Source organism: Rhinolophus sinicus, chromosome 15 (genome assembly GCF_057876585.1).
Source record: "Rhinolophus sinicus isolate RSI-liver-muscle chromosome 15, RSI-T2T, whole genome shotgun sequence".
Taxonomy (NCBI): Eukaryota; Metazoa; Chordata; class Mammalia; order Chiroptera; family Rhinolophidae; genus Rhinolophus; species Rhinolophus sinicus.
The window spans coordinates 32,803,440-32,827,146 of record NC_142515.1 but is presented as its reverse complement, the minus strand read 5'-3'; the positions used below and the strand labels follow the sequence as shown (position 1 = coordinate 32,827,146).

Here is a 23,707-nt window from a genome sequence, read left to right as displayed (position 1 = left end):
TTTATGTCCTTTTATATATAATCAGATTATCAGGTTATTTTTTTCTAGTCTATTTACTACTAAATTTTCCCATGTGGTTACCTAATGAAATTTTCTCATTTTCTTCACTTAAAACAAAATAAGCTATAATTATCCTCTTTTTCAGCTTTGAAAAACAATATAACATTTTTATTTTTTCTAACATTAATTCTCCTGGGCTAAATTGTTTATCTAATACATGGTATGTAAGCCTGTTGTCCAGTTTATATATTCATAAAATTGTAAGATTTTTTATACCTTGAAGGACCTTAGTAATTGTTTAATTCAGACTCATTCTAATGTGAATGATAAAACAGATTTGCAAAAATCAGGTTGTCCTCGGTCATTTAATCTCTGTAACCATACCTCCTAACCTCAAATCCAGTATTCTTTCTCCTGTACTATATTCTCCTGTCCAAATTATTTTTCTTTATTATTTTGATTCCCAGAGTAGAAACTCGAAGGGGGTGGGGTGGGGGGCAAGCAGTTGTATTATAATGTATTAGAACTCTTTCAGTTCAAGTCACAGCAACCCACCTCAAAATAGCTTAAACAAAAGGAGACATTTGTTGGTTTATGTAACACTAAAAAAGCTCTGGCCTGGATCTAGGTGATTAACAGATGCCAAGAATCTCAACTCTCTTCTTTGCTCTCTATATACTTTATTTTCAGACAGGCTCTCTAATGTAATGGCAAGGTATGACTCCTAGTAGCGCCAGGTTTCCATTTTGTATGCTTCAGCAGTTGCAGTAGAAAGAGAGCTACAGTCTGCTCAAAAATGCCTCAATTAGGGCCTGATTTACCTGGATTAGGGTATGTACTCATCTCTCAACCATTCTGGCCAGCGGCTTGGGGCATACATCTGAAGCTGAAGGAACCCCATCCCCACTCCCAAACCACAGGGAGGTTGACAGCTCCCCAAAGGGAAAGGATGCTGTGTAGAGAGAAAAATACCAGTTGTCTGCTTCATATTATTTTCAAGGATTCTGTGGTTCATGCACAACTATTTAATACATTACTTTAATTAGTTTCACGGAATTGAAGTTCTATAGTACTCCACTTCGGAGATTCTTCATAGATAGGAAAAATAAGAGCTCAAAGAGGTCTTAATTTTAGATGTAGTTAGTAGGGGTGGTATTAGTAAAATCAGGAAATGGGACTAAAAAGTTTTAGAATCAGATTCACATTTAGGTTCTGGTTCTGGTTTTTAACAGGATAATTAAATGCACTGGGACTGTTTTCTTGTCCTTAAAATAGAGACTATATTAATTCTTAACTTTTAAAGACTGTTTAAAAGTTTTTTTAACTTTTACAAAACTTTTTTAAGTTTTAACAAGATAGATAGGATATCTGTCTTGTAAAGTTGTAGTAGGGATATATGTAAAATGTTTGGCATGTAGCTTAAGATACAAAAGCTACTGTTACATGCTGTCATTTTAATAATAGCCATTCTTCAGAGCCATATTTCTTGATTTGTTGAACTACTTTACTGTAATAATTTTACTGTGATCATTCTGAAAAACAAATTTCCAAACTTCAAGCAAACACTATTATGTTAAAACATCTACTTTATTTCTAAGTTTAGAAGTGCCATTGAAAAGTCTACTGAAATAGAAAATTACTTCTTTACTGAGGAATCTAAATTGTGAATTCATCATAGAGAAGGTGATCTGAGTATTGATACACACACAGAATATGAACAAAACATTACATATCTTGTGCTGTGGTATCTGGGTGGTATTCTGGTCTGGTAATATTATGGCAGTATTCTAGGTCTGAAAGATGTGCATAACGCGTACTTTTAAGTCTCTGGTTTTTAAGAGATTAATCATATACAAGAGATTTGCATAAAATAACTCAGGTTAAAAAAATAAATAGTTCATTAAAGATACATCAATTAAATGTAAATTCCAAAGCAGATGACAGGATATCAGTATTGGAGTACAGTCACAGCCAAAATGCATAAAACTGGATCAAGAATGTCACTTTATATTAACAGAGGGTACACTCCACAATGAAGACTTAGAAATTAAGAACTCTTATGTGCTAAACATAGCATCAAAATATATTAAGCAAAAGCTAGAAGAAATGAAGGAAAAATTGATAGAAAGGCAACTATAGTAGAAATCTTTAATACACTTTAAGATCAAGAAGGCACACAATGAGATATATAAATAGCTTGGTTAATATAATAAAAATGTAGCCCATAAAATTTTTGTTGTTGTTGTATTTTTGTGAGCCATAAAACAGTTACCAAGATTAATAATTCACTAGGCCAACCACAAAGATAATCTCACCTCCTAGTAGAAATATATAAACCCATTCCTTGGTTACAATTCAATAGAACTAGAGTTTTTTTTGTTTTGTTTTGTTTTGTTTTAAATTGGGGAACAGTGTGTTTTTCCAGGATGTCAATTTGTTGTTTTTCAGTCTAGTTGTGGCGGGTGGGGAGTGGGGGAACGCAGCTCAGCTCCAAGTCAAGTCGTCGTTTTTTTTTCAATCTAGTAAGAAGGAGTAGCTCACTGGCCCATGTGGGACTCGAATCGGTGACATTGGTGTTATGAGCACCGGGCTCTAACCACTGAGCCAGCTGGCTGCCACCAGCGGCTCAGATCCAAGCTGAAGCCGTTGTTTCCCACTGGCCCATTTGGGAATCAAACCAGTGACCTTTGTGTTAAGAGCTCGCGCTCTAACCAACTGAGCCATCTGGCTGCCCCGAGATGACTTCTTTTCTTTTCTTTTTTTTTTTTTTTTAAAGTTTAACCAAATTGAATCAACCATTTGGAAATTTAAAGTCACTTAAATGATTTTGGGTCAATGAGGAAATACAAATTCATATTAGAGATTATTAATATAATTAGGAGAGAAGTATTAAGATAAAAATATAAATATGTAAATTAATAAACAGTAAACCATTTCAACTAATAAATCTGAACACACTGACAATGCCAATAAAATCAGTGTATCTCTTCTAAAGCCAATCAAAGGAAAAAAGTGAAGAGGGAAAACAAATATTAGACGTTAAATTTGAGAAAGGAGATATAACTACAGTCTAGAGGTAAAATTAAAAATTACATTTAAGTCTATGCTAATGAGTTTGAAAATTTCAATGGGAAGGGAGCAATTTTCACTGAAAATATTATCATAAATGCTTCTAGATGAAATACAAAATCTGAATAGACCATCTAAGAATGAAAATGTTTAGGAGCCCCCCACTACCTGGTCTGAATTGCATTTCAAGTGGCTCCTATCAAAGCTGGAAGCTTCAAATAATTATATTGTCTGAATTGGTCCAGGTGTTAGAAAATATGTAAAACTTCCCAGGTGACTCCTTGCGTAGTCCTTCTACTTTAATATCCAATAAGATAGTATATTTAAAAAACCAGAATGTACAGTATGGGGGAAATTAAATACTTCTATCCGGCCAAAAGCAAGAGTACACACAGGAAGTTGTGAGAATTAAGAGTGGTAAAAGAGGGGTGGTGGGATGGCTCAGTTGGTTAGAGCATGAGCTCTGAACAACAGGGTAGCTGGTTCGATTCCCATGTGGGCCAGTGAACTGCGCCCTCCACAACTTGATAGAAGACAATGAGCCGTTGCTGAGCTTACGGAGGGGCGGCCAGGTGGCTCAGTTGGTTAGAACGCAAGCGCTCAACAACAAGGTTGCCAGTTCAATTCCAGCGTGGAATGGTGGGCTGCGCCCCCTGCAACTAAGATTGAAAACTGTGACTGGACTTGGAGCTGATGGGCCCTGGAGAAACACACTGTTCCCCAATAGTCCCCAATAAAAAAATAAGTAAAGAGAGAGAGTGGTAAAAGAGGTTGGGCTGTGTTTTTATGTTGTAATGGAATTACCATGTGTGAAAAATTTGTTCTTATTTGGGTAGACAGAGGGAAATCTTTAACATTTTGAATTAATTGGTAATATGATTTATCTTATATTTTTGTAAAATTAGTCAAAGAGTGGTATAAATAAAAGATTGGAGAACAGATAAATCAAAGACTGATCATCAGTTGGCTATTACAAAATTGCAGGAGGTGGCTGAACTAGAATGGCCACAGAAAACCAAAACTCATATTTTGAGAGGTAATGTATTTCAGAGTCAAAAATCTGGATTTTAGCATCTGAATAGATGTGTAGGAATCAGATATGAATATTTTAAATAAGCTTAACCTCTTGTTTGCCTTCTATTTTGGGTGTAGTGTGTGTATGCCAGATAGTTATGTGCTCACTGATAGACCAATCTCTGCCTCCACTCTGCCATATTGCTGGGGTTCCCTCACTTCTCTTTTCTATAACCCTATATATGTCACCACTGTCTCTCAGACTATCTGTTTCACTATAGCAGGAAGAAAATGGCAGAACAGTATAGTGTTTGCAAACTTGAGTTGGAGTGCTATGGTGAAATCCAGTTTCATTGCTTATAAGATGTATGACTTCATCTTGTCTAAAGTGGTATTGCCAATAATACTCACTTTATGAGTATTAAATTACACAGTTATGTAAGCATTTAGAGCAATGCAGAGAATTGAGGTGAGGGCTCAATAAGCAGCAGTGGCAGTGATATTAGAAGAAGTTTTGGGATCAGGTGCTGAAGAAAATAGTGAATATCATTCACAGAAAGAAGTTGGTCTATGCAAGACTATGAAAGCTTCAGTTTTTGGACATGTTATGTGTTAAGTGCTTCTGCGATTTCCAGCTAGAAATGTCCAGCCAAGTGTTGGAAATTCTGGACTGCGAGTTGGGAATAAGTCATATTGAGAGACACAGGTTTTGAAGTTAATGCCTGAAATTGATAATTATACTACTGCAGTAGATAGGATTGGCATAAAGAAGGGACAGCTAAGATCAAATTTTTGAGATATGCCTATATTTAGGGAAAAGAAAACAAAGACAGCCAGTAAGGACAGGAGAAAAGCTTTAGAGAGTATATCCTATGACAGACGCAGGGAATTTTCAAAATGGCAGCCAAAACAAGCCAGGATAGGACTAGGAAAACAGTAGGAAATGATCACTGGTTAACCATTAAGAAAGCCTCATAATAACAGATTTCTATGGGTTAAAGAGTAGAGGTTTCTTCTCAAGAGTTTATATAGAGAAAGAGGCTGATAGTTTGAGAGCGATACAAGATACGGGGAGAATATGGGATTTGGGTCTTTGAATTATTGTGTGTTTTGAGTAAAGGTTAAGGGTTACCTGAGCTTATTATTAGGAGGAGAGAATAAAGGCAAATGCCAGAGAGGAGATAATTAATAGAGTGCTTGCCAAAATGGAACTTATGTGAACATGAAGAGCTACTTTTACAAAATAATCAGGAATGAAAAGATTTTAAGATGGGAGAAGAAAATTTGGAGAGTGCTCACATTGGATGACCTCAGGGTTCCCAAGTAAGGTAGGAGCTGAATTCACTGAGGATTATGTCTGAGACAAGATAGAAAGGTGGGCTGAACAAAGTGCTAAAATCATTGTAGTCAAGAGTTTAATAAGTGCATACCAGAAGAGTTATGGAATCGTCGAGATTTGGAATAGGTGAGCGTAAAGGCAGTGAAAAAGCGGGATGGAAGGGATAGTGGGAGTAACACCAAATACAGTTGTCCCTGGTATCCCTGGGGAATTGGTTGCAGGAATCCCCGTGGATACTAAAATCTGCAGATGCTCAAGTCCCTTAGTCAGGCTTCTGGATCTCTGGTTCTGTATTCGTGGATATAGAGGGCCCATTCTCTCCTCCCGAGTCCTCCCTCCTGGTCTGTGAACATAAGGGAATTGAAGAAGCAGTGGCTGCCTTTTGAGATGATGGCCAGGAATGTGGTGCTAAGTCGACCTGAAGAATGCTAAGTTTAGCTAAAATTAGAATGTTCTGAAAGTTACAGTTGAGGAAAAAAGGTTAAGAATATAAGTAATTTTCTTCACAATTAGAGTGGAAAAGGAGAGTGATTAGTAGAAGAGAGTTGAACTATATACTTTTGGGATATAGTTATAGACCAGTTTAGCTTAAAAGTTCTTGGTTAAAAAATAAAACAGATTTTTACTAGTCTTAATTGAAATGAAACATGGAAATTTTGAAAATGTATTTTTAATTTCCAAGAACTTTAAAGGTCAGCCCTCTTTTCATAATGCATAAAACAAATTTTTGAAGATGAGTAAAATGTACATAGGTTTTTAAAAAGATACATATTTAAAATTAAATCTTCATATTCAAGATGTTATAGGTAAAACATGCACATAAATCGTTGTTTTCCGTTTATGCATGCAGGAAATGGGTTACTTGAAGTATTACAAATTCATTGTGAATTTAGTGTGGAAGTTTTATTCATTTTATTTCAAATCCTAGATTACAGCATGATTCATTATATTATTAACCAAATGTTAATACGTATACGTCGTGGCTATGAGAGATAAGAGTGAGGAGGACACATGGTCCTCCTCTCTGGTCTACACACATTTGAACTTTCCGACTATATTTCTCTTAATCTGGACACATTGAATTTGAGGTCTTGGAAAGCTAACAAGTAGATAAGAATTGCAAAGTTAGGATATAGAAGCCAAATTGTACATAATATAGTAAAATAAAAAAATGAATGAAATTTACAGTTGTGGCTTCTCAGAGTTTTTCTTTGAATTGTGTCAGTAATTTTGGTTCAGCTTGTACTTACATATAAATTATTTATCCAGTGTTGACAACTAGTAGATTTATATATTCTTACTCTACACATTTACCTAGTCCTTACTGGTAAGGATTAACTCGGTGCAAAAACACCTGCATTAGAGATACGCTACTGGTCATTTGCTACTTGAGAAAAAGCTTTGAAAACTTTTTAATTATTGCATACAAGCTTATACAAAGAATGGAGCTAAAGAGAAAAATATCTGTAATTTAATTAAACCTCCCAAAATAATTTGGTCTTCTTAGATTGGTTTAAATCTTCAAAAATTCTATTTAATTTTATTTAATTTTTAGACTAGATACTAAATTTACATGACTCAAAAAAGATTCCCTTCCACTCGTCTTTCGTCTGCTATTTTCCCCCAACCTGCTTTGCAATTCCAAGTATTTTATCTTGATGGTATGAATGATAAGTTCTTGGCTAAAGTGGCATTAAATAACGTGGTGAACTATTTTAAGTGTAAATACTTTTTAAACTTTAAGACATTTTCAAATTAATAAATTTTACATTAATTTTTGTAGCAGCTCTTCAAAGTAATACTACTTTACACTATTTCTTTAAGAAAATACACAGAACTGAAAGTCTTGCCATTCCAAAATGATACCTTAAATATGGGTAGAATTTCTAAAATATTAGGATTTGTGTAATATTTTGTAGTTTCAGCATGTTTTGTGTAACTTCATTTAGTGTTTAATCCTTACAAGAATATTCTGAAGAAAGTACTGCATCTTATTGTTTTCATTTTCCTGAGGAATCAAATCAGAGTTTGTGTTTTAACTGTCAGCATGCAAATCCAAGTCTTCTGATTTTATGTATGGTTTTTGCACCATAACCAAAATCTTAAAGCATTTGTCCTGATTTGAAATGGCTATTTTTTGACATTTATATATTTTCAGTTGTCTGTAATAAAATTTATGCTAACCTTTAAGAGAATACTACAGTGAATACCTACATACCTGTCATTCAACATACCTGTCTTTAAATTTACATAAATGTACTTTTCATTAGAGGGAAGAAAAGTATTTATGTTCAGAGTTTTTAACACACTGGGAGATTTAGATTCCAATACTAACTTAAAGAGAAATATTGCAGGTTCTTTTTTCTCTTGAGTATACTTTTAAGTTTTTGCAAGTCACTTTTAACTGTCAGACTTCTTAATGTTATTATTTACCTTATATTTCTGGGTTAAATGCTTGAATGTTCCTAAAGTCACATTGTGTAATAGGAAACAAGAAACCTTAGATAAATGGCCTAAAACCTCATTTATTTATTCAGTATTGTTAGTGAATGCATTGCTGCACACCTAAGATTTTTTTCTTTCGATAAGTCACCTTTTAGATACTACATGAATTATATATATTTTTTTAGCTTTTGTAATACTTAAATTTTCTAAAAACATTACTTATTTCCTGATTTCTTCAACAAACATATATAATATGTAGATCAGGGACATTTCCAAGTACCTGTGTTATCTATTTCATACATTTATGTCAACCACATACTCCTGTTTTTGTTGGGCTCTAAGGCGAGCATTACTTTTTGCTGCTGGTCTTTTTACCTTTTAAAGGCAGTATACCTTTATCTGGTTTGCTGATTCTGATATGCTTTTGCCCGGAAGATAGGTAACTAAGTTTGTGAGGAACTGAGGCCATAAATCCTTGTGGGGAACCTATGTGTACAGCTGTAGTGCAGAGGCCTTTGACAGTTATTTTGGATATGTAGTGGCCTTTGCTTATTGGGTTCATGAGTCAGAGCATGGTTGTGAGCATTGACCAAATGGGGGTGTTGTGGTGTTATGATCATTGTATTTTAAGGGACAAAAGTTATTTTGATATTTTCCTTTGTATTGATGTTGCTCTGATTTACCCTATTATCGAGCTGAATTAAAATATTAATCATTTAAAGTCAAATATCTGTATATGTGTTCTTTAGTGACTACAACCCACTTACCATAACAATTTAGTGAAATAACTATAATGGAACTTCTCTTCTGAATTTGGCTTTTCTTTTTTTTTGTCCACCAGGGAGTAACTATTCCCAGCCAGAGGCGCTATGTGTATTATTATAGCTACCTGTTAAAGAATCATCTGGATTATAGACCAGTGGCACTGTTGTTTCACAAGATGATGTTTGAAACTATTCCAATGTTCAGTGGCGGAACTTGCAGTAAGTGCTCTAAATTCTCATTCTTCCATGTATTGGAACACCTTAACATACCTAGAAGTTTATATAAAAATGTAGAATGATATTTACTACATGTAAAATTTATGCAATAGTGTATGTATTTCTGAAGCATCTAAACTAATTAATTAGCTCAGTTGTTCAGTCCATTGGGCTAAGGAAACCAAGAGCAATGGGTTTTAATGTCTTTAAAACCAAATTGTATTTATGGGGGGCGGGGGGGGATCTGTATTGCAATGACCAAATACAGCCTAAAGTCTGAGCAGATGACTAAAAAATCTGTCCCGTCAGATCCAGTTTGAGAGTAGCAGTGGGTATCATCAGTTTACTGGGGTTGAGGTGAATTCCTTCATATCTTAGGAAGACAGATACTGATAATAACGGCGACAAGGGCAATAAAGAGCAAAGGAAAAATGATAAGACATAGCAACAAGCTGAAATATATTGACTAAATAGAGCTGAGTCAAAGTGTGAAGTATTAGAGAAAACCGAGATTTAGATCCGAGTATTTAGAGTGCAATTTTGTAGACTCTAGATAAGATACTACTGCATTATTTCTTTTAACACCTCTAATAACATCTCGGTGATATTCAACAATTCATTCGTGGTTTTTGTTTTTAGCTTTAAGTATTGCTTCTTGAAAATATTTATGTAATTTAAAACAATTTCTATCTTTAATTTAATTTATATCTAGGAAATTAATTACTTGATGTTGTTTATCTTTGTCAGATAAGTGTGGTCACCTTCATCAGATATTTCCTGTATTCTTAGAGCAAGGCAACTTTATCAAAGACCACAGTTTTATTAATGTAGCATGTTAAAGGCTTCTGAGAGACCTCATTGATGCTTTTGTCATCTCAGTACAATTTTAAAAACTGCTGAGTGCAAGGCACTAGGCTGTCAGAGGTGATTGACATAGGAACTTAACAGATTCATAGAGGAGAAGAAAAAGGAAGAAAAAAATTCATGTTCTTCCTGTAGTATAGATGTCAGTATAAGAGCCATAAGAAAGGTATAACATATTAGGGAAAGAGAACAATCATTCATTTCAGTAATCTTATTTTGCATAATTTTTTTCACTAGTACAAATCTCATCAGTTGGTCTGCTTGCCTACATTTAAATGTTGTGTTTTTTTGTTTTTGTATTGGTCTCAGTATTATAGTTAAACTGACTACTGAAATCTTTCAAGCTTTACTAGTTTTCAATGCACTGTGATTTAATACTACCGTGTTTCCCCGAAAATAAGACCTAGCTGGACCCTCAGCTCTAATGCATCTTTTGGAGCAAAAATTAATATAAGACCCAGTATTTGATTATATTATATAATATTATATTAGACCCAGTCTTATATTAAAATAAGACCGGGTCTTACATTAATTTTTGCTCCAAAAGACGCATTAGAGCTGATGACCCAGCTAGGTCTTATTTTTGGGGAAACGGTATGTAGTGAAGCTGTATATAAGTAATATATAATGGGAGGTTGTATATATAAATTATAAATGATTCAGAAAAAGTTTTAAGGGTTGCCAAATAGTGTCATGAAGGAAGCCCAACTCTTTACTGAACACAGTTTAGACTGGCATTGCAACTGAAGGAAGTATTACAGCTAATGAGAAATAACTTGAAGTACAACAGAAGGATATGAACTGGACAAGAAATGTAGAGACAGAGAATAAAACAGGAATGGAATGTGTGGTTGACTGTTAGAGGACCCTGAAGGGGGATATCAGACTTGACTTGCTAAATAGTGTGGTGCCAGTAATAATACTGGAGGCTTAAGCTGTGTTTTAAATAGAGTTGTATAGCAAGTGATGATTACAAGAGGAAAAAAATGGTGGAAAGGAAACCAGTTATGTGACTTGCTCTAATTCACATGTGCTTTGCTAAGGCAAATGGGGTGAGATTAGTTTTTCTTTTGCCATTTATAGCTGCAGATTTTGTTGGAGTTTTGTCACCTGATATTGGTCAGGTGAATAATTCACAGAAAAGAGAGGAAAGAAAAATATATTTGAGCCTTAGAGACATGAATGTTGATATTTTGGTTTAAACATGTTTTAAATCAGTTGAAGGTGAGCTGTTTACATAAAGATATTCAGTGAGTACTTGAAAGTATGGGTTTGAATCTTTAGATGAAAGATACATCAGCTATTTGGGGAAGCATCAGGAAAGAGACATAGTAGTTAAGCCTTTCGTGTAAATGTGGTGTGGGGCTGTAGGATGGGACACCTCAGAGGGAAGCAGGGTGAGGACTGGAACAAGGGGAATTGCAACAGCGTGGTTTCAGGAGGAATAAGATAGTATCAGGGAAGAAAGAAAAACTTGTGAAAATAGTGTCTTCTGCAAAGTTGTCAGGAGTTAACTTTTTCATATTTGATTATTGTCTTAATGTTTCTAAATAAAGGAAAAGTTACTATATTCTGTACATCTTAAAGAGTTAAAAATGTTAATAAAAGATGATCACTGTGATTATCTGTCAATACTCTCAATATACATATATTCAAGAAAATTTAATTCTGATTTTTTTACTAGTTATCAATATTTAGAGCATAGTCAATTGTATCAAATAATATTAATATATATCAGAATTGTATCTAGAAGTCAACAGAACTATACTAATGTTGGACTTGTCTTATAGATCTAAAATGTGAAATTCATATTGTAAAGAAAATTATTTTCTTTAGTGATTTGAGGAAATCTTTTCCATTTATTTTTATTAAAACTTTTTAGCTTAATTTTTGAGGGAAATTCTAAGTAACACTGTTTTTTAATTGGTTTGTGGATTATTTATATAATTCTAAAATTTTTGTAGATACATATTTTAGATGTAGTTATACTGAATCTGGCTTATGTACTTAATTTGCTTTTTAAAGTTCTAAAGTCAGGATTATCAGAATCTGAATTAGTGCAGTTTGAATTAATAAGGTTAGAAGGCATTTTCATTCTGGTTGATTTTCATCACAACTTGAAATCATACCTTGTGTGTTTTTTCAAGCTAGATTTCCGCGTCAAATATTCAGTATTATATAATCTTGATCATGTAAAATGGCTCATTGTTCTTTGAATCTAACAAGGAAGTGAAAATTATTGACAGATTGTTAGTGTCATATTTCCCTTTTTTGAGAATCTTTTTCTCATGGTAAATGTCACACAAATCCATATTAGAATAGCCCCACATGCTTTTATCAAACCCACTGTTTATTACGTAATTGTTGATTGTTTCAGATATTGCATAGATGAGCCAATAGATGTTTATTAAACTGGAAAATTAGTTTAGCTTGGATAAGCTTTTTGCCTTGTTCTCAGTTGTGGGTCACATTGATAAAGAATGTGATACTTATTTTTTCATCTTTAAGGCTGATGCCTTTTGGTGCTGAGAATTTTATATCTCTGTGTGTATGTATATATGTATACATATATATGTGTGTGCGTGTATATATATATTTCTCAAGCACTTTATGCAAGCTTGTTTTTATTTCTTGATTATCTTGGCATGTTTCCTTCAAGACCCACTTCTAACCCTCCTAAGGTTAGTCACTTTCTTTTTAATGAACTTCTGTTTTTGAAGTAAGTGTACTACAAATGAATTATATTTTGTCCAGTTATTTAGATAAAGTTTTTAAAGTCCTAGAATCTTAACATTCATGTCTTAAACTAATTTCCATCATTAATGTCATTAGGTATAAATGTATTTGAGTAGATTTTAAAAGCAATATAATCCCTTTTCACACTACATTTTAGTTGCTCTGCTAATATATATAAGCATGATATATTTTGAGAGGTCATATTTCACTAGTTATTTTAAAACAAACATAGGCCAAAGCTAAAATACTTATTAATGAATATGGAGTGTGTTTTAGAGAGAAGGAGGTGTGCTACAGTTTGTACTTGATGTCTGTCACATTTCTTTGCAGACATTTCAAGTTTCTTCCTGTTTCTCATCATGGTGGCTTTATGTATCTTTAAAAATAAAATGTGAGCTATAGATGAAATGAATGATGGTAATATTTTTATAAATATCGAGACTTACATTTATGAAATTTACTGTTTTGTTATAGATTATATTTCTTTCTTCTTGTGAACATGTAGTGATTTGTGTTTTGTGTATTTTGTTACATGGTAGAGACTTTAAAACACTGCAGCAAATAACTGTTTTAAAAAGTTAACCTTTTAGGCAGTTCATAGACTTGCCAGAAAATTATTTTAGCATTTTAATGATAAAGTTTTTATGTTATTATAATGCTGGAAGTCTAATCTTGGGACTTAATATTTATGAAATAGAATTGACTTTCATACCAGTAGTAGAACCTTATGTTGAAGGTTCAAATTAGGGAATATCTTGTATTGATTGTATTTTTGACCTAATTTATTTCCATTGATTTGTTTTAGATCAGGGTTACAAAAGCAGAATTACTGTTTTGTATATATTGCTAATATTAATCATAAAATAGTTTTTGACAGTTTGACAATCAGAGGCATTTCCTGTGAAATGATACTTATATGTATTTAACCATGCAGATCCTCATTTTGTGGTCTGCCAGCTAAAGGTGAAGATATATTCCTCCAATTCAGGACCCACACGACGAGAAGACAAGTTCATGTACTTTGAGTTCCCTCAGCCGTTGCCTGTGTGTGGTGACATCAAAGTAGAGTTCTTCCACAAACAGAACAAGATGCTGAAAAAGGTTTGCACTTTACTTTTATTGGGAAAAATATCCAAAATAGTCATACCTTTAATCATAACCTCAGATCTTTTGCTTAAGGCATTTGGTTAGGCAGAAATCAATCTGTAAGGAGTGATTAAAAGGTATGTTTTATTTTAAGACTGATACCTAATTATATAATTATTTTTTCTGTTAAATTTGTACATGCTTTGCTTACTGTGGCATTGATGAGCCATTATAATGGAAAATAATCCGATAAGAAAGAAAAGGCCGTATAGCACTGTTAATTTGAGATGAATTTTCTGTAACTTGGGTTATGCAAAGAAATTTTGTAAAAATATTAAAGATTGTATACATATCCAAGGAAATCAGTTATAATTCTCTTAGAAGGGATGATTAATTAACTGAGAAGTTAGCATGGGACATAAGTTTCAAAAATCTTTGGTCTATATGTATAAATAAGCTCTGTTTCATGGTCTTGTGTAATGACACAAACCACTTTCCCCCGTTTTGGTTTATGTTTTTTGCAACTGGGTCATTCTATATTTAGTTGCCTTAAATTTACTGAGTATTTTGATTTTTAGCTAGAAGAGAAATAGGTATGAAGAGGAAGTAATAAAGAATGAAAAAATGTGGTATTTAAATACGCAGGTTTAGAAAAGTTAGTGAGGTTTGCTTAACTGAGCTATATTTAGAGAACGCAAGAGCTCATTTCGAAACAAAACTATCTTGTTTTAAAATATGAAGTGAACATTTAAGGTGAACCTAAGGTACAAAATTTATAGGTGGTAATGAGCAAAAACACTAGTTTTGGTATATTGTCACTGCCTCATTAAACATAGTAATAGGTAGCGTATTGCCAGTCTTTAGACATTCTCAGTAATAGTATTGATTTTTAGCTTTAGTTTTGAAAGAAAATGGGAGGAAGTTTCATTTACTACAAAAATTTTAAACTTTACTCTGACGTATTAGAAGAAACATGATTTCCTTTATTTAGAATTCAAATTGCTGGAAAACCACAAAATTTTAAATTGATTTTCCCCCCCATTTCCTACCTGGTCTGTATAAATATTAGGTTGGTGCAAAAGTAATTGTGGTTTAAAGGTTAAAAATAATTGCAAAAACTGCAGTTACTTTTGCACCAACCTAATATATCTCAGTAACTTTGAAAAATTATTTTTCAGTACTCTAAGACATGTTAGCAAGTGTTCTAAAATTGAGGTGAGTAGTTTTTTTCTCTCCTATTCATTGTAAGATTGGTACACATAATTTATATTTTGCTCTTTAAAACAGGCACCTAAATCACTATTTCCCTGTACCTTTAGGAGTGTACTAATTTTTATCATTTCAGTTGTTACCATCTGTACATTACATTAACACATGTAAAAACTGAAGATTAGATTAAGTATTTATAACATGTTTGTGTATCTTGGATTACTTTGCATATATTTCCATTTTATGTGATTTTTTTTCCCTTTTATAAATGTTTACTATGATTTAAACAATAGCTTTAGTATAATCTGTATATATACAGGAGCCACATTTTTAGAAATTTAAATATTATTAGCTTATTTTCTTCTGACTAAGTAAAATATGTGTGTGGTTACTAATTCAGTGTCTTTGCTAAAATAATTAAAATTAACAAATATTTTTTAAAAGATACATATAAAATTGCTTTGCTAGGTAGGTACTGTTAAAAGATATAAAGACATTTAAGATATAAAATATTTAAGAGTTTTACTATCTTCCTGGGGAAAAAATATAACTTAAAGATAAATTAAAAGATTTAAATGGCAGTGTAGGCACCATATAAGATGTCACAGGGCTATACATTATTGTCAAATGATCTATACTAACCAAAGTCCATTAATTAAGAGAGAACATTTTATTTTTTGGTCAAGAAAGGTTTGAAGTTACGAACTTCCATTGGTTTTGGTTAACAAGACCTCATATTATTTAATAAGTGATTTTTGAAAAATGGACATCTATAACAAGAAAAAAGTCAAGTACTTACCTTCTTCTCCCCCACCATATTTTATTATGAATGTTTTCAAACATACATTGGCATTTAAGAAACTAGAGCCACTTAATGTTTGTATTCCTGTAAGAGTAAAAATACATTTGCCTTGCTTCATCACGAAGTTGTACTGACATTTCAAGAACTTTTGTTAAAGTAAATTTTGTTAATAGATAACTTGTTGAAACATAGAGAAAATTAAATCCATTTTCTGAATTTTTAAATACACACATGTATACAAACTCAACATTTTTAAAAGCTAATGTTAGTCCAGAAAGGAGATATTTTAATTAAGGTTTTAAAACAAAAGTAAGTTACCTTAGAACTCGTGGAATTATATTTTTGGTTTAAAATTTGAATAAAAGAAAAATCATGCATAAATTAGATGCAACAGATAACCCACACATTGCCAAGTACTAGTCCTTGTGTTTACCTTTATTTAAAATATGAAATGACACATGGCTTATTTTTTTGACTTCTTGTGGCAAATGTTGAATTACAGGTAACATATTTTCTTTTTAAAAAATTAAAAATATGTCATTTTTATTTTTTTAGGACAAAATGTTTCATTTTTGGGTGAATACATTCTTCATACCAGGACCAGAGGAAACCTCAGAAAAAGTAGAAAATGGAAGTCTATGTGATCAAGAAATTGATAGTATTTGCAGTATAGAGCGTGCAGATAACGACAAGGAATATCTAGTACTCACTTTAACAAAAAATGATCTCGACAAAGCAAATAAAGACAAAGCCAATCGATATTTTTCTCCAAATTTTAAGGTCAGTTAAAAACATCTTGAGGAGTTGGTGGGTGGCTCTGTGTGTGTGTGTGTTATTCTAGGTACATAGCTGATGAAGTACTTGACTAGTTTTTAAATTAAGCATTATTTACAAGTAATACTTATGTAGCAGCAATCTGAAAGTTTCTAACGAAATCCAGGATGTACAAAAAGTCATGAAAATGGCATTTTCCTTTCTTTATTCTTTGTTGTTGTTTGGTAAGATTTGGGGCAGACGTTGGGGAGGGGAGTTAAATTAGGATATGAAATAGAAATGGTGGGGGAAGGTGGAAGAGAATTAAATCATTTGGGAATGATTCACATGGGATGTTCTCAGTAGTTTTACACCCCTCCAATTTATTTTCAGCCCCTCAAAGTCATCTTGAAAATAGACTTGATTGTGTCACTCCTATTTACAGTTTTTAAAGATGTTGTGGTTTTTAATACGACCTGCAAGAACTTGCATAATTTAGCACAGGCCTGCCTCCTACGTCAGCTCTAACCACATTCTCTCCCTGTTCCTGGAGATGAACCCATACTGGTCTCTCTTCATTTCTTCAAAATGCTAAGCTCTTCTGCCTCTGGTCTTTCCAATTCTCTTCCTTCTCCCTTTACCTCTCCACCCTCATTCTTTCCCGTATCCTTTACATGGTACCCATCTCATATTCTAGTTTTAGTTTCAATTTCATGTGGTCTGAAAGGCATTCTCTGATCATCATCCCGTTATTGCCTTTCTAAAAATCTTTCCTCCTGTTACGGAATTATTTGATTCATTTTAAATTCGTGTGTGTGTGTGTGTGTGTGTGTGTGTGTGTGTGTGTGTGTTTCTATGTGTAGGTAAGAATTCTCCAGGTTTAAAAATCTGACTTACGAAGATTCCTAAATGCAGGTTTGACATTTTTTTTCTTTCCCTTTCCTATTTCTTGATTCCCTCCCCTTTACTTTCACCATACCCTCCTCCTTTCTCTTTTTAAAAATTCTCACTTTTTTTGCTTCATTCCATTTTTATAACGTAACCTAACCATAGCTTGTAAATATAAGAATATTGCAAGAATAAAGATAAAGGGGAGGGCTATATATTTTAAGCAAAAATAGATCCAATATTAAGTACCTTTAGAGCTTATATTTCTTTTAAGTGTTTAGAAGTGTCTTTTAGAATCAACAGGTTTCCATTTACTTTCTTTAAGTCTGCATATTCCTCAGTCACTAGCTTTTAAAGTGTGACTTCTAGTTTTATTGTTTTCTATTTTAATGTTGCAAGAGGTTTTATATTTATTATTACAAATAAAAGCTTTTAATTATCAGTAAATAAATACAGTATCATATAATGGTAAGTGCTATGAAAAATAAAGCAGAGGTGGGATAGAGAGTGATCTTGGTGTATTTTTTAGCTGGATGGTTAGAGAAGGCCTCTCCAAGCAGGTGACATTTAATTAGAGGCCTAAGTGAAATGAGTGAGCTATACAAATATCTGGGTAAAGAGGGAAGAGCAGATGCAAACGCTCTGAGACAGGAATGAGCTTGGTATATTTGAGGAGTGATAGATAAGAAGTCATTTTGACTAAAACACACCAGTCGGAATATGAAGAAAGAGTGTTTTCAGCACAGAAAAGATGTAATCTGAATTTTGTCTGAAAAGTTCATTCTGTTCACTCCCTTAAAATAGAGACTGCAGAGGAAAGTAGGGAGAGGAGATAAGAATGGAAGCTGGGAGATTAGTTAAGAGGCTTTTGCAGTGGTTTAGTTCAGATGAGAAGTAGTGGTTGATTGGACTAGAGTAGTGGCAGTGAGGAGTAGTGAGAAGTGGTCAGATTAGGTGTACAGTTGACCCCTTAGTGACATGGGTTTGAACTGCATCAGTCCACTTATATGCAGACTTTTTTCGATAAATGTACAGTCGACTCTCCACATCCCCAGGTGTCACATCCATGGATCCAACTAACAGGACCAACAGTGTGCATTTTTCTGTGCTATTTTACATAGGGGACTTGAGCATTCGTGGATTTTGGTATCCAGCAGAGGGTCCTGGAACCAATCCTCCACAAATAGTGGGGGACAACTATAGTTAAGTTTTTGGGGCATCAAAAGTTACACAGATTTTCGACTGCATGGGGGTTGGCACCCCTAACTCCTATGTTGTACCAGAGTGAACTGTTTATGGTATTTTAAAAGTAGAACTAAACGGATTTACTGATGGATTAGATGTTGGATGTAAGAGAAGGAGAAAAATTGATAATGACTCTTAGGTAATTGGGGAAGGGCTGTAGATATAATAGAACGGGCAAGGGATTTTAAGTCAGATCTGATTCAAGTCCCACATCTACTACCTATTACATAGGTGACCTTCAGCAAGTTTCCTGACCTTTCTAGTTCTTAGCTTCGTCTCATTTAAAATGGAACTACCTGCCTTGTAGAATTGTTTTGACAATTATTTCAGCTAAGCCTATAATGGCTCTTGATCCACTGTTTAGACAACTTTTCTTCCTTCAAGTGTTTAGAGCTAGTATTTTATATAGTATAATATAGTATTTGTATTTGTTTAGTGTTGTTTGTATCAGAATACATTGAGTTTTAGACAGGTAGTAAGTGCAGCATTCTTTTGGAACTTAACTATTTGTGAATTGAATTTTTTGATTGAAAATATATTATATGAACTATTGATGAACTTCAGTCTCAGTGTATTTCTTTTGTATATTTAGTTAATGCTTGCAGCTTATGCTTATTAAAAAATGTTAATATCCCAGTTTATCTTTTCAGCATATAGCAAGAAACACAATGTAGGAAATCTTAAGATAGGTATCATTTAAAAGGCTGCTGCCTTTTAAATATCATGTTTGTCATAGTACTTAACAAGGAATCTGCTAAAAATATATATTGACTAAGGAATTTAAGATTAGTCAGATTTATGGGTTTTCCATTTAAACTTTCTCCTTTTTCTCTAGGTAAAGCTGTACTTCACAAAAACAGTAGAGGAGCCATCAAATCCAGAGGCTAGCAGTTCAACTTCTGTAACACCAGATGTTAGTGACAATGAACCCGATCATTATAGATATTCTGACACCACTGACTCTGATCCAGAGAATGAACCTTTTGATGAAGATCAGCATACACAAATTACTAAAGTCTGAATTTTTTTTTATCAAGTGGGATAAAATAACATGAAAACAAACTTGAATAAACTGAAAATGGACCTTTTTTTTTTAATGGCAATAGGACATTGTGTCAGATTACCAGTTATAGGAACAATTCTCTTTTCCTGACCAATCTTGTTGTACACCCTGTACATCCACAGGGTTTTGACACTTGTTGTCCAGTTGAAAAAAGGTTGTGTAGCTGTGTCATGTATATACCTTTTTGTGTCAAAAGGACATTTAAATTTAAAATTCAATTAGGATAAATAAAAATGGCACTTTCCCATTTTATTCCAGTTTTATAAAAAGTGGAGACAGACTGATGTGTATACGTAGGAATTTCTCATTTTGTGTTCTGTCACCAACCGAAGTGGCTAAAGAGCTTTGTGATGATATACAGGTTCACATCCTACCCCTTTGCACTTGTGGCAACAGATAAGTTTGCAGTTGGCTGGAGGAGTTTCTAAAGGGTTTTGCTACATTCTAATGCATGTATTTGGGTTAGGGAAATGGAGGGAATGCTCAGAAAGGAATATATTTTATGCTGGACTCTGGACCATATACCATCTCCAGCTATTTACACGCACCTTTCTTTAGCATGCTACAGTTATTAATCTGGATATTTGAGGAATTGGCCGCTGTCACTGCTTGTTGTTTGTGCATTTTATTTTTTTTTAAGCATATTGGTGCTAGAAAAGGCAGCTAGAGGGAGTGAATCTGTATTGGGGTACAGGAATGAACCTTCCACAACATCTTAAAAATCCACAAATGAAGGGATATAAAAATAATGTGGTCATAGATAAGAAACACAGCAACAATGACTTAACCATATAAATGTGGAGGCTATCAACAAAGAATGGGCTTGAAACATAAAAATTGACAATGATTTATTAAATATGTTTTCTCAATTGTAATGACTGCTCCATCTCCTGTGTAATCAAGGCCAGTGCTAAAAGTCAGATGCTATTAGTACCTACATCAGTCAACAACTTACACATATTTACTAGTTTTGAATCATATACCTGCTGTGGATGCTTCATGTGCTGCCTGCAAGCTTCTTTTTTCTCATTAAATATAAAATATTTTGTAATGCTGCACAGGAAATTTCAATTTGAGATTCTACAGTAAGCAGTTTTTTTTTTCTTTAAAGATTTATGATGCACTTACTCAATCCAATAGCTGTCAGCCGTTCCACCCTTTTGACCTTACACATTCTATTACAATGAGTTTTGCAGTTTTGCACATTTTTTAAATGTCATTAACTGTTAGGGAATTTTACTTGAATACTGAATACATATAATGTTTATATTTAAAAGGACATTATTTGTGTTAAAAAGGAAATTAGAGTTGCAGTAAATTTTCAACACTGCACAAATAAGGCATTTACTTTTTCAGTAGAAATTGTCCCACATAATGCGTTTATCAATTTGCTATTGAAAGAATAGATTTTTTTTTTATGTGCAGTGTTGAATTATTTCTTCATAGTGCTTGAGTTAGGACTAGGGCTTCAGTTTCACTTCTTAAATGTCATATATTTGATATGCCCAGACTGCATATGATTTTAAGCAGAGTACAGCTACTATTATAAAGCTAATGTGAAGATATTAAAAAGAATTTTTTCCCCAGAAATTTAGTGTCTTTCAAATTATACCTTGACCTTGAAACATTTGAATATCCAACCAATTTATTTCTTAATGGTGTAAAATCTCATTTTCAATAACTTATTGGTGCTGAAATTGTTCACTAGCTGTGGTCTGACCTAGTTAATTTACAAATACAGATTGCATAGGACCTATTAGAGCAGCATTTATAGAGTTTGATGGTAAATAGATTAGGCAGAACTTCATCTAAAATATTCTTAGTAAATAATGTTGACATGTTTTCCATACCTCGTCAGTTTCATTCAACAAAATTTTTAAATTTTTAAAGCTCTTAGGATTTACACATTTATATTTAAACATTGATACATAGAGAATTGATTGACTGCTCATAAATTAAATTGGTAAGGATAGCGACAACTATTCCTAAGATCTCACCATTGAAATTTATATGCCACCTTGTCTTTCATAAAAGCTGAAAATTGTTGACTAAAATGAAAACTATTCATGTTTTGAAGATAGTTATTAATACTGTTATTTGTTACAGTTTTTGGGCACAGTATATTAAAACATAACTTGTATTGTTCCAATATGTAACATGGAGGGCCAGGTCATAAATAATGACATTATAATGGGCTTTTGCACTGTTATTATTTTTCCTTTGGAATGTGAAGGTCTGAATGAGGGTTTTGATTTTGAATGTTTCAATATTTTTGAGAAGCCTTGCTTACATTTTATGGTGTAGTCATTGGAAATGGAAAAATGGCATTATATATATATATTATATATATATAAATATATATTATACATACTACTCTTTATTTCAGTTACCATCCCCATAGAATTTGACAAGAATTGCTATGACTGAAAGTTTCGAGTCCTAATTAAAACTTTATTTATGACAGTATTCATAATTCGCCTGAAATGCACTCTGTAGGTAATCTCTTTGAGTTTCTGGAATGTTTTCTTAGACCTTTTGGATGTGCAGCCGCTTACATGTCTGAAGTTACTTGAAGGCATCACTTTTAAGGAAGCTTACAATTGGGCCCTGTACCATCCCAAGTCCTCTGTAGCTCCTCTTGAACATTTTTTGCCATAATTATTAAAGGATAGTTGAATAAATAGCATCACCATTCTTTGCTGTGGCACAGGTTATAAACTTAAGTGGAGTTTACCGGCAGCATCAAATGTTTCAGCTTTAAAAAATAAAAGTAGGGTACAAGTTACATGTTTAGTTCTAGAAAATTTGTGCAATATGTTCATAACGATGGCTGTGGTTGCCACAAAGTGCCTCGTTTACCTTTAAATACTGTTAATGTGTCATGCATGCAGATGGAAGGGGTGGAACTGTGCACTAAAGTGGGGGCTTTAACTGCAGTGTTTGGCAGAGTTGCCTTCTACCCTGCCGGTTCAAAAGTTCAATCTGTTTTCATATAGAATATATATACTAAAAAATTTCAGTCTGTTAAACAGCCTTACTCTGATTCAGCCTCTTCAGATACTCTTGTGCTGTGCAGCAGTGGCTCTGTGTGTAAATGCTATGCACTGAGGATACACAAAAAATGTGTACAGGATAATGCCTCATACCAATCAGATGTCCATTTGTTATTGTGTTTGTTAACAACCCTTTATCTCTTAGTGTTATAAACTCCACTTAAAACTGATTAAAGTCTCATTCTTGTCATTGTGTGGGTGTTTTATTAAATGAGAATATTTATAATTTAAATTGCTTAAATTTGTTGAAATTTTAAATAATGGGCAGGCAAATGTGATTAATAAGTTGTTGGGTTTTTTTTCCCCCCTACTGTCCTTCAAAGCCTACAATTAAAACATGGGTGGGCTTTTGTCAGATTGGGAGTAGAGTATCAGTCTACTCGTGTTTGAGAAAGACACTTCTTAGGGCTTTAGTCAACACTTAATAAATTGTTTCCAGCACGTTACATAACATTCTAATCTTGAAAAACTTCAAGATTCTTGAAAAATTGTGCTTTTTTTTTTTTTTTTTTTTTTTTTTAACTAAGCCAGATGTCTAAAGATAATTCCCCAGAACGGATTTGATACTTCAGATTTCACTTTTCTGGCTTTTCCATTCTTTATGATTCTGTAGTTTGCCATCAACATATGGAAAACTTCATTTAGCCATTGTGACTTGTGCCATTTAAAATTTGATATTCCAGAATAGTTTAAAGGACTTCGTGTACTTGAATTCAATCTTATTTCTAATATTCTTAAAAGCTTAGACTAAGGCATATCCTTTTAACAAAGCATTAGTAAGGTAATAAAGTGTAGCTGTACAAATGTTTTGAAAATAAAGCAGATCATTTATGTAAAGTGGAATTTAATGTTATTTCAAGTTTACATTTTCTCCATGTGACTTTTTAAAAATAAATGTGAATAATGTATAATAATGTAAAGAAGTATGAAAAGTATATACACACATTTCTTTTAAGTATAGTTGAAAACTATGATTTACAAGATCTAGGTGATTTCTGAAAAATAGGAATTCACTGGCAATTTTGATTTTATTCATGTTGTCACTTCGCTGTAATTTGAGCTAGCTTGGTTAAGTAAATGCCATCACCATTTCCATTGAGAATTTAAAAAATCACCAGTGTTGAACATGCAGGCTTCCAAAGGTTTCCAAAAAAATCAAGA

The 23,707-nt window shown here is 33.2% G+C and overlaps 1 protein-coding gene across 2 annotated transcripts in view; it reads left to right on the top strand.

Annotated features, from left to right (window-relative positions):
• Positions 1-22,736, top strand: part of PTEN (phosphatase and tensin homolog) — an 84,415-nt gene extending 61,679 nt beyond the window's left edge. For both annotated transcript variants that reach the window (XM_019738851.3, XM_019738842.3), the window contains 4 exons: positions 8,709-8,850; positions 13,382-13,548; positions 16,100-16,324; positions 19,266-22,736. In XM_019738851.3, the coding sequence (XP_019594410.1) occupies positions 8,709-8,850; positions 13,382-13,548; positions 16,100-16,324; positions 19,266-19,451 (720 nt within the window). In that variant the 3' untranslated portion in view covers positions 19,452-22,736. The remainder of the gene's footprint in view (positions 1-8,708; positions 8,851-13,381; positions 13,549-16,099; positions 16,325-19,265) is intronic.
• Positions 22,737-23,707: the final 971 nt, after the last annotated feature.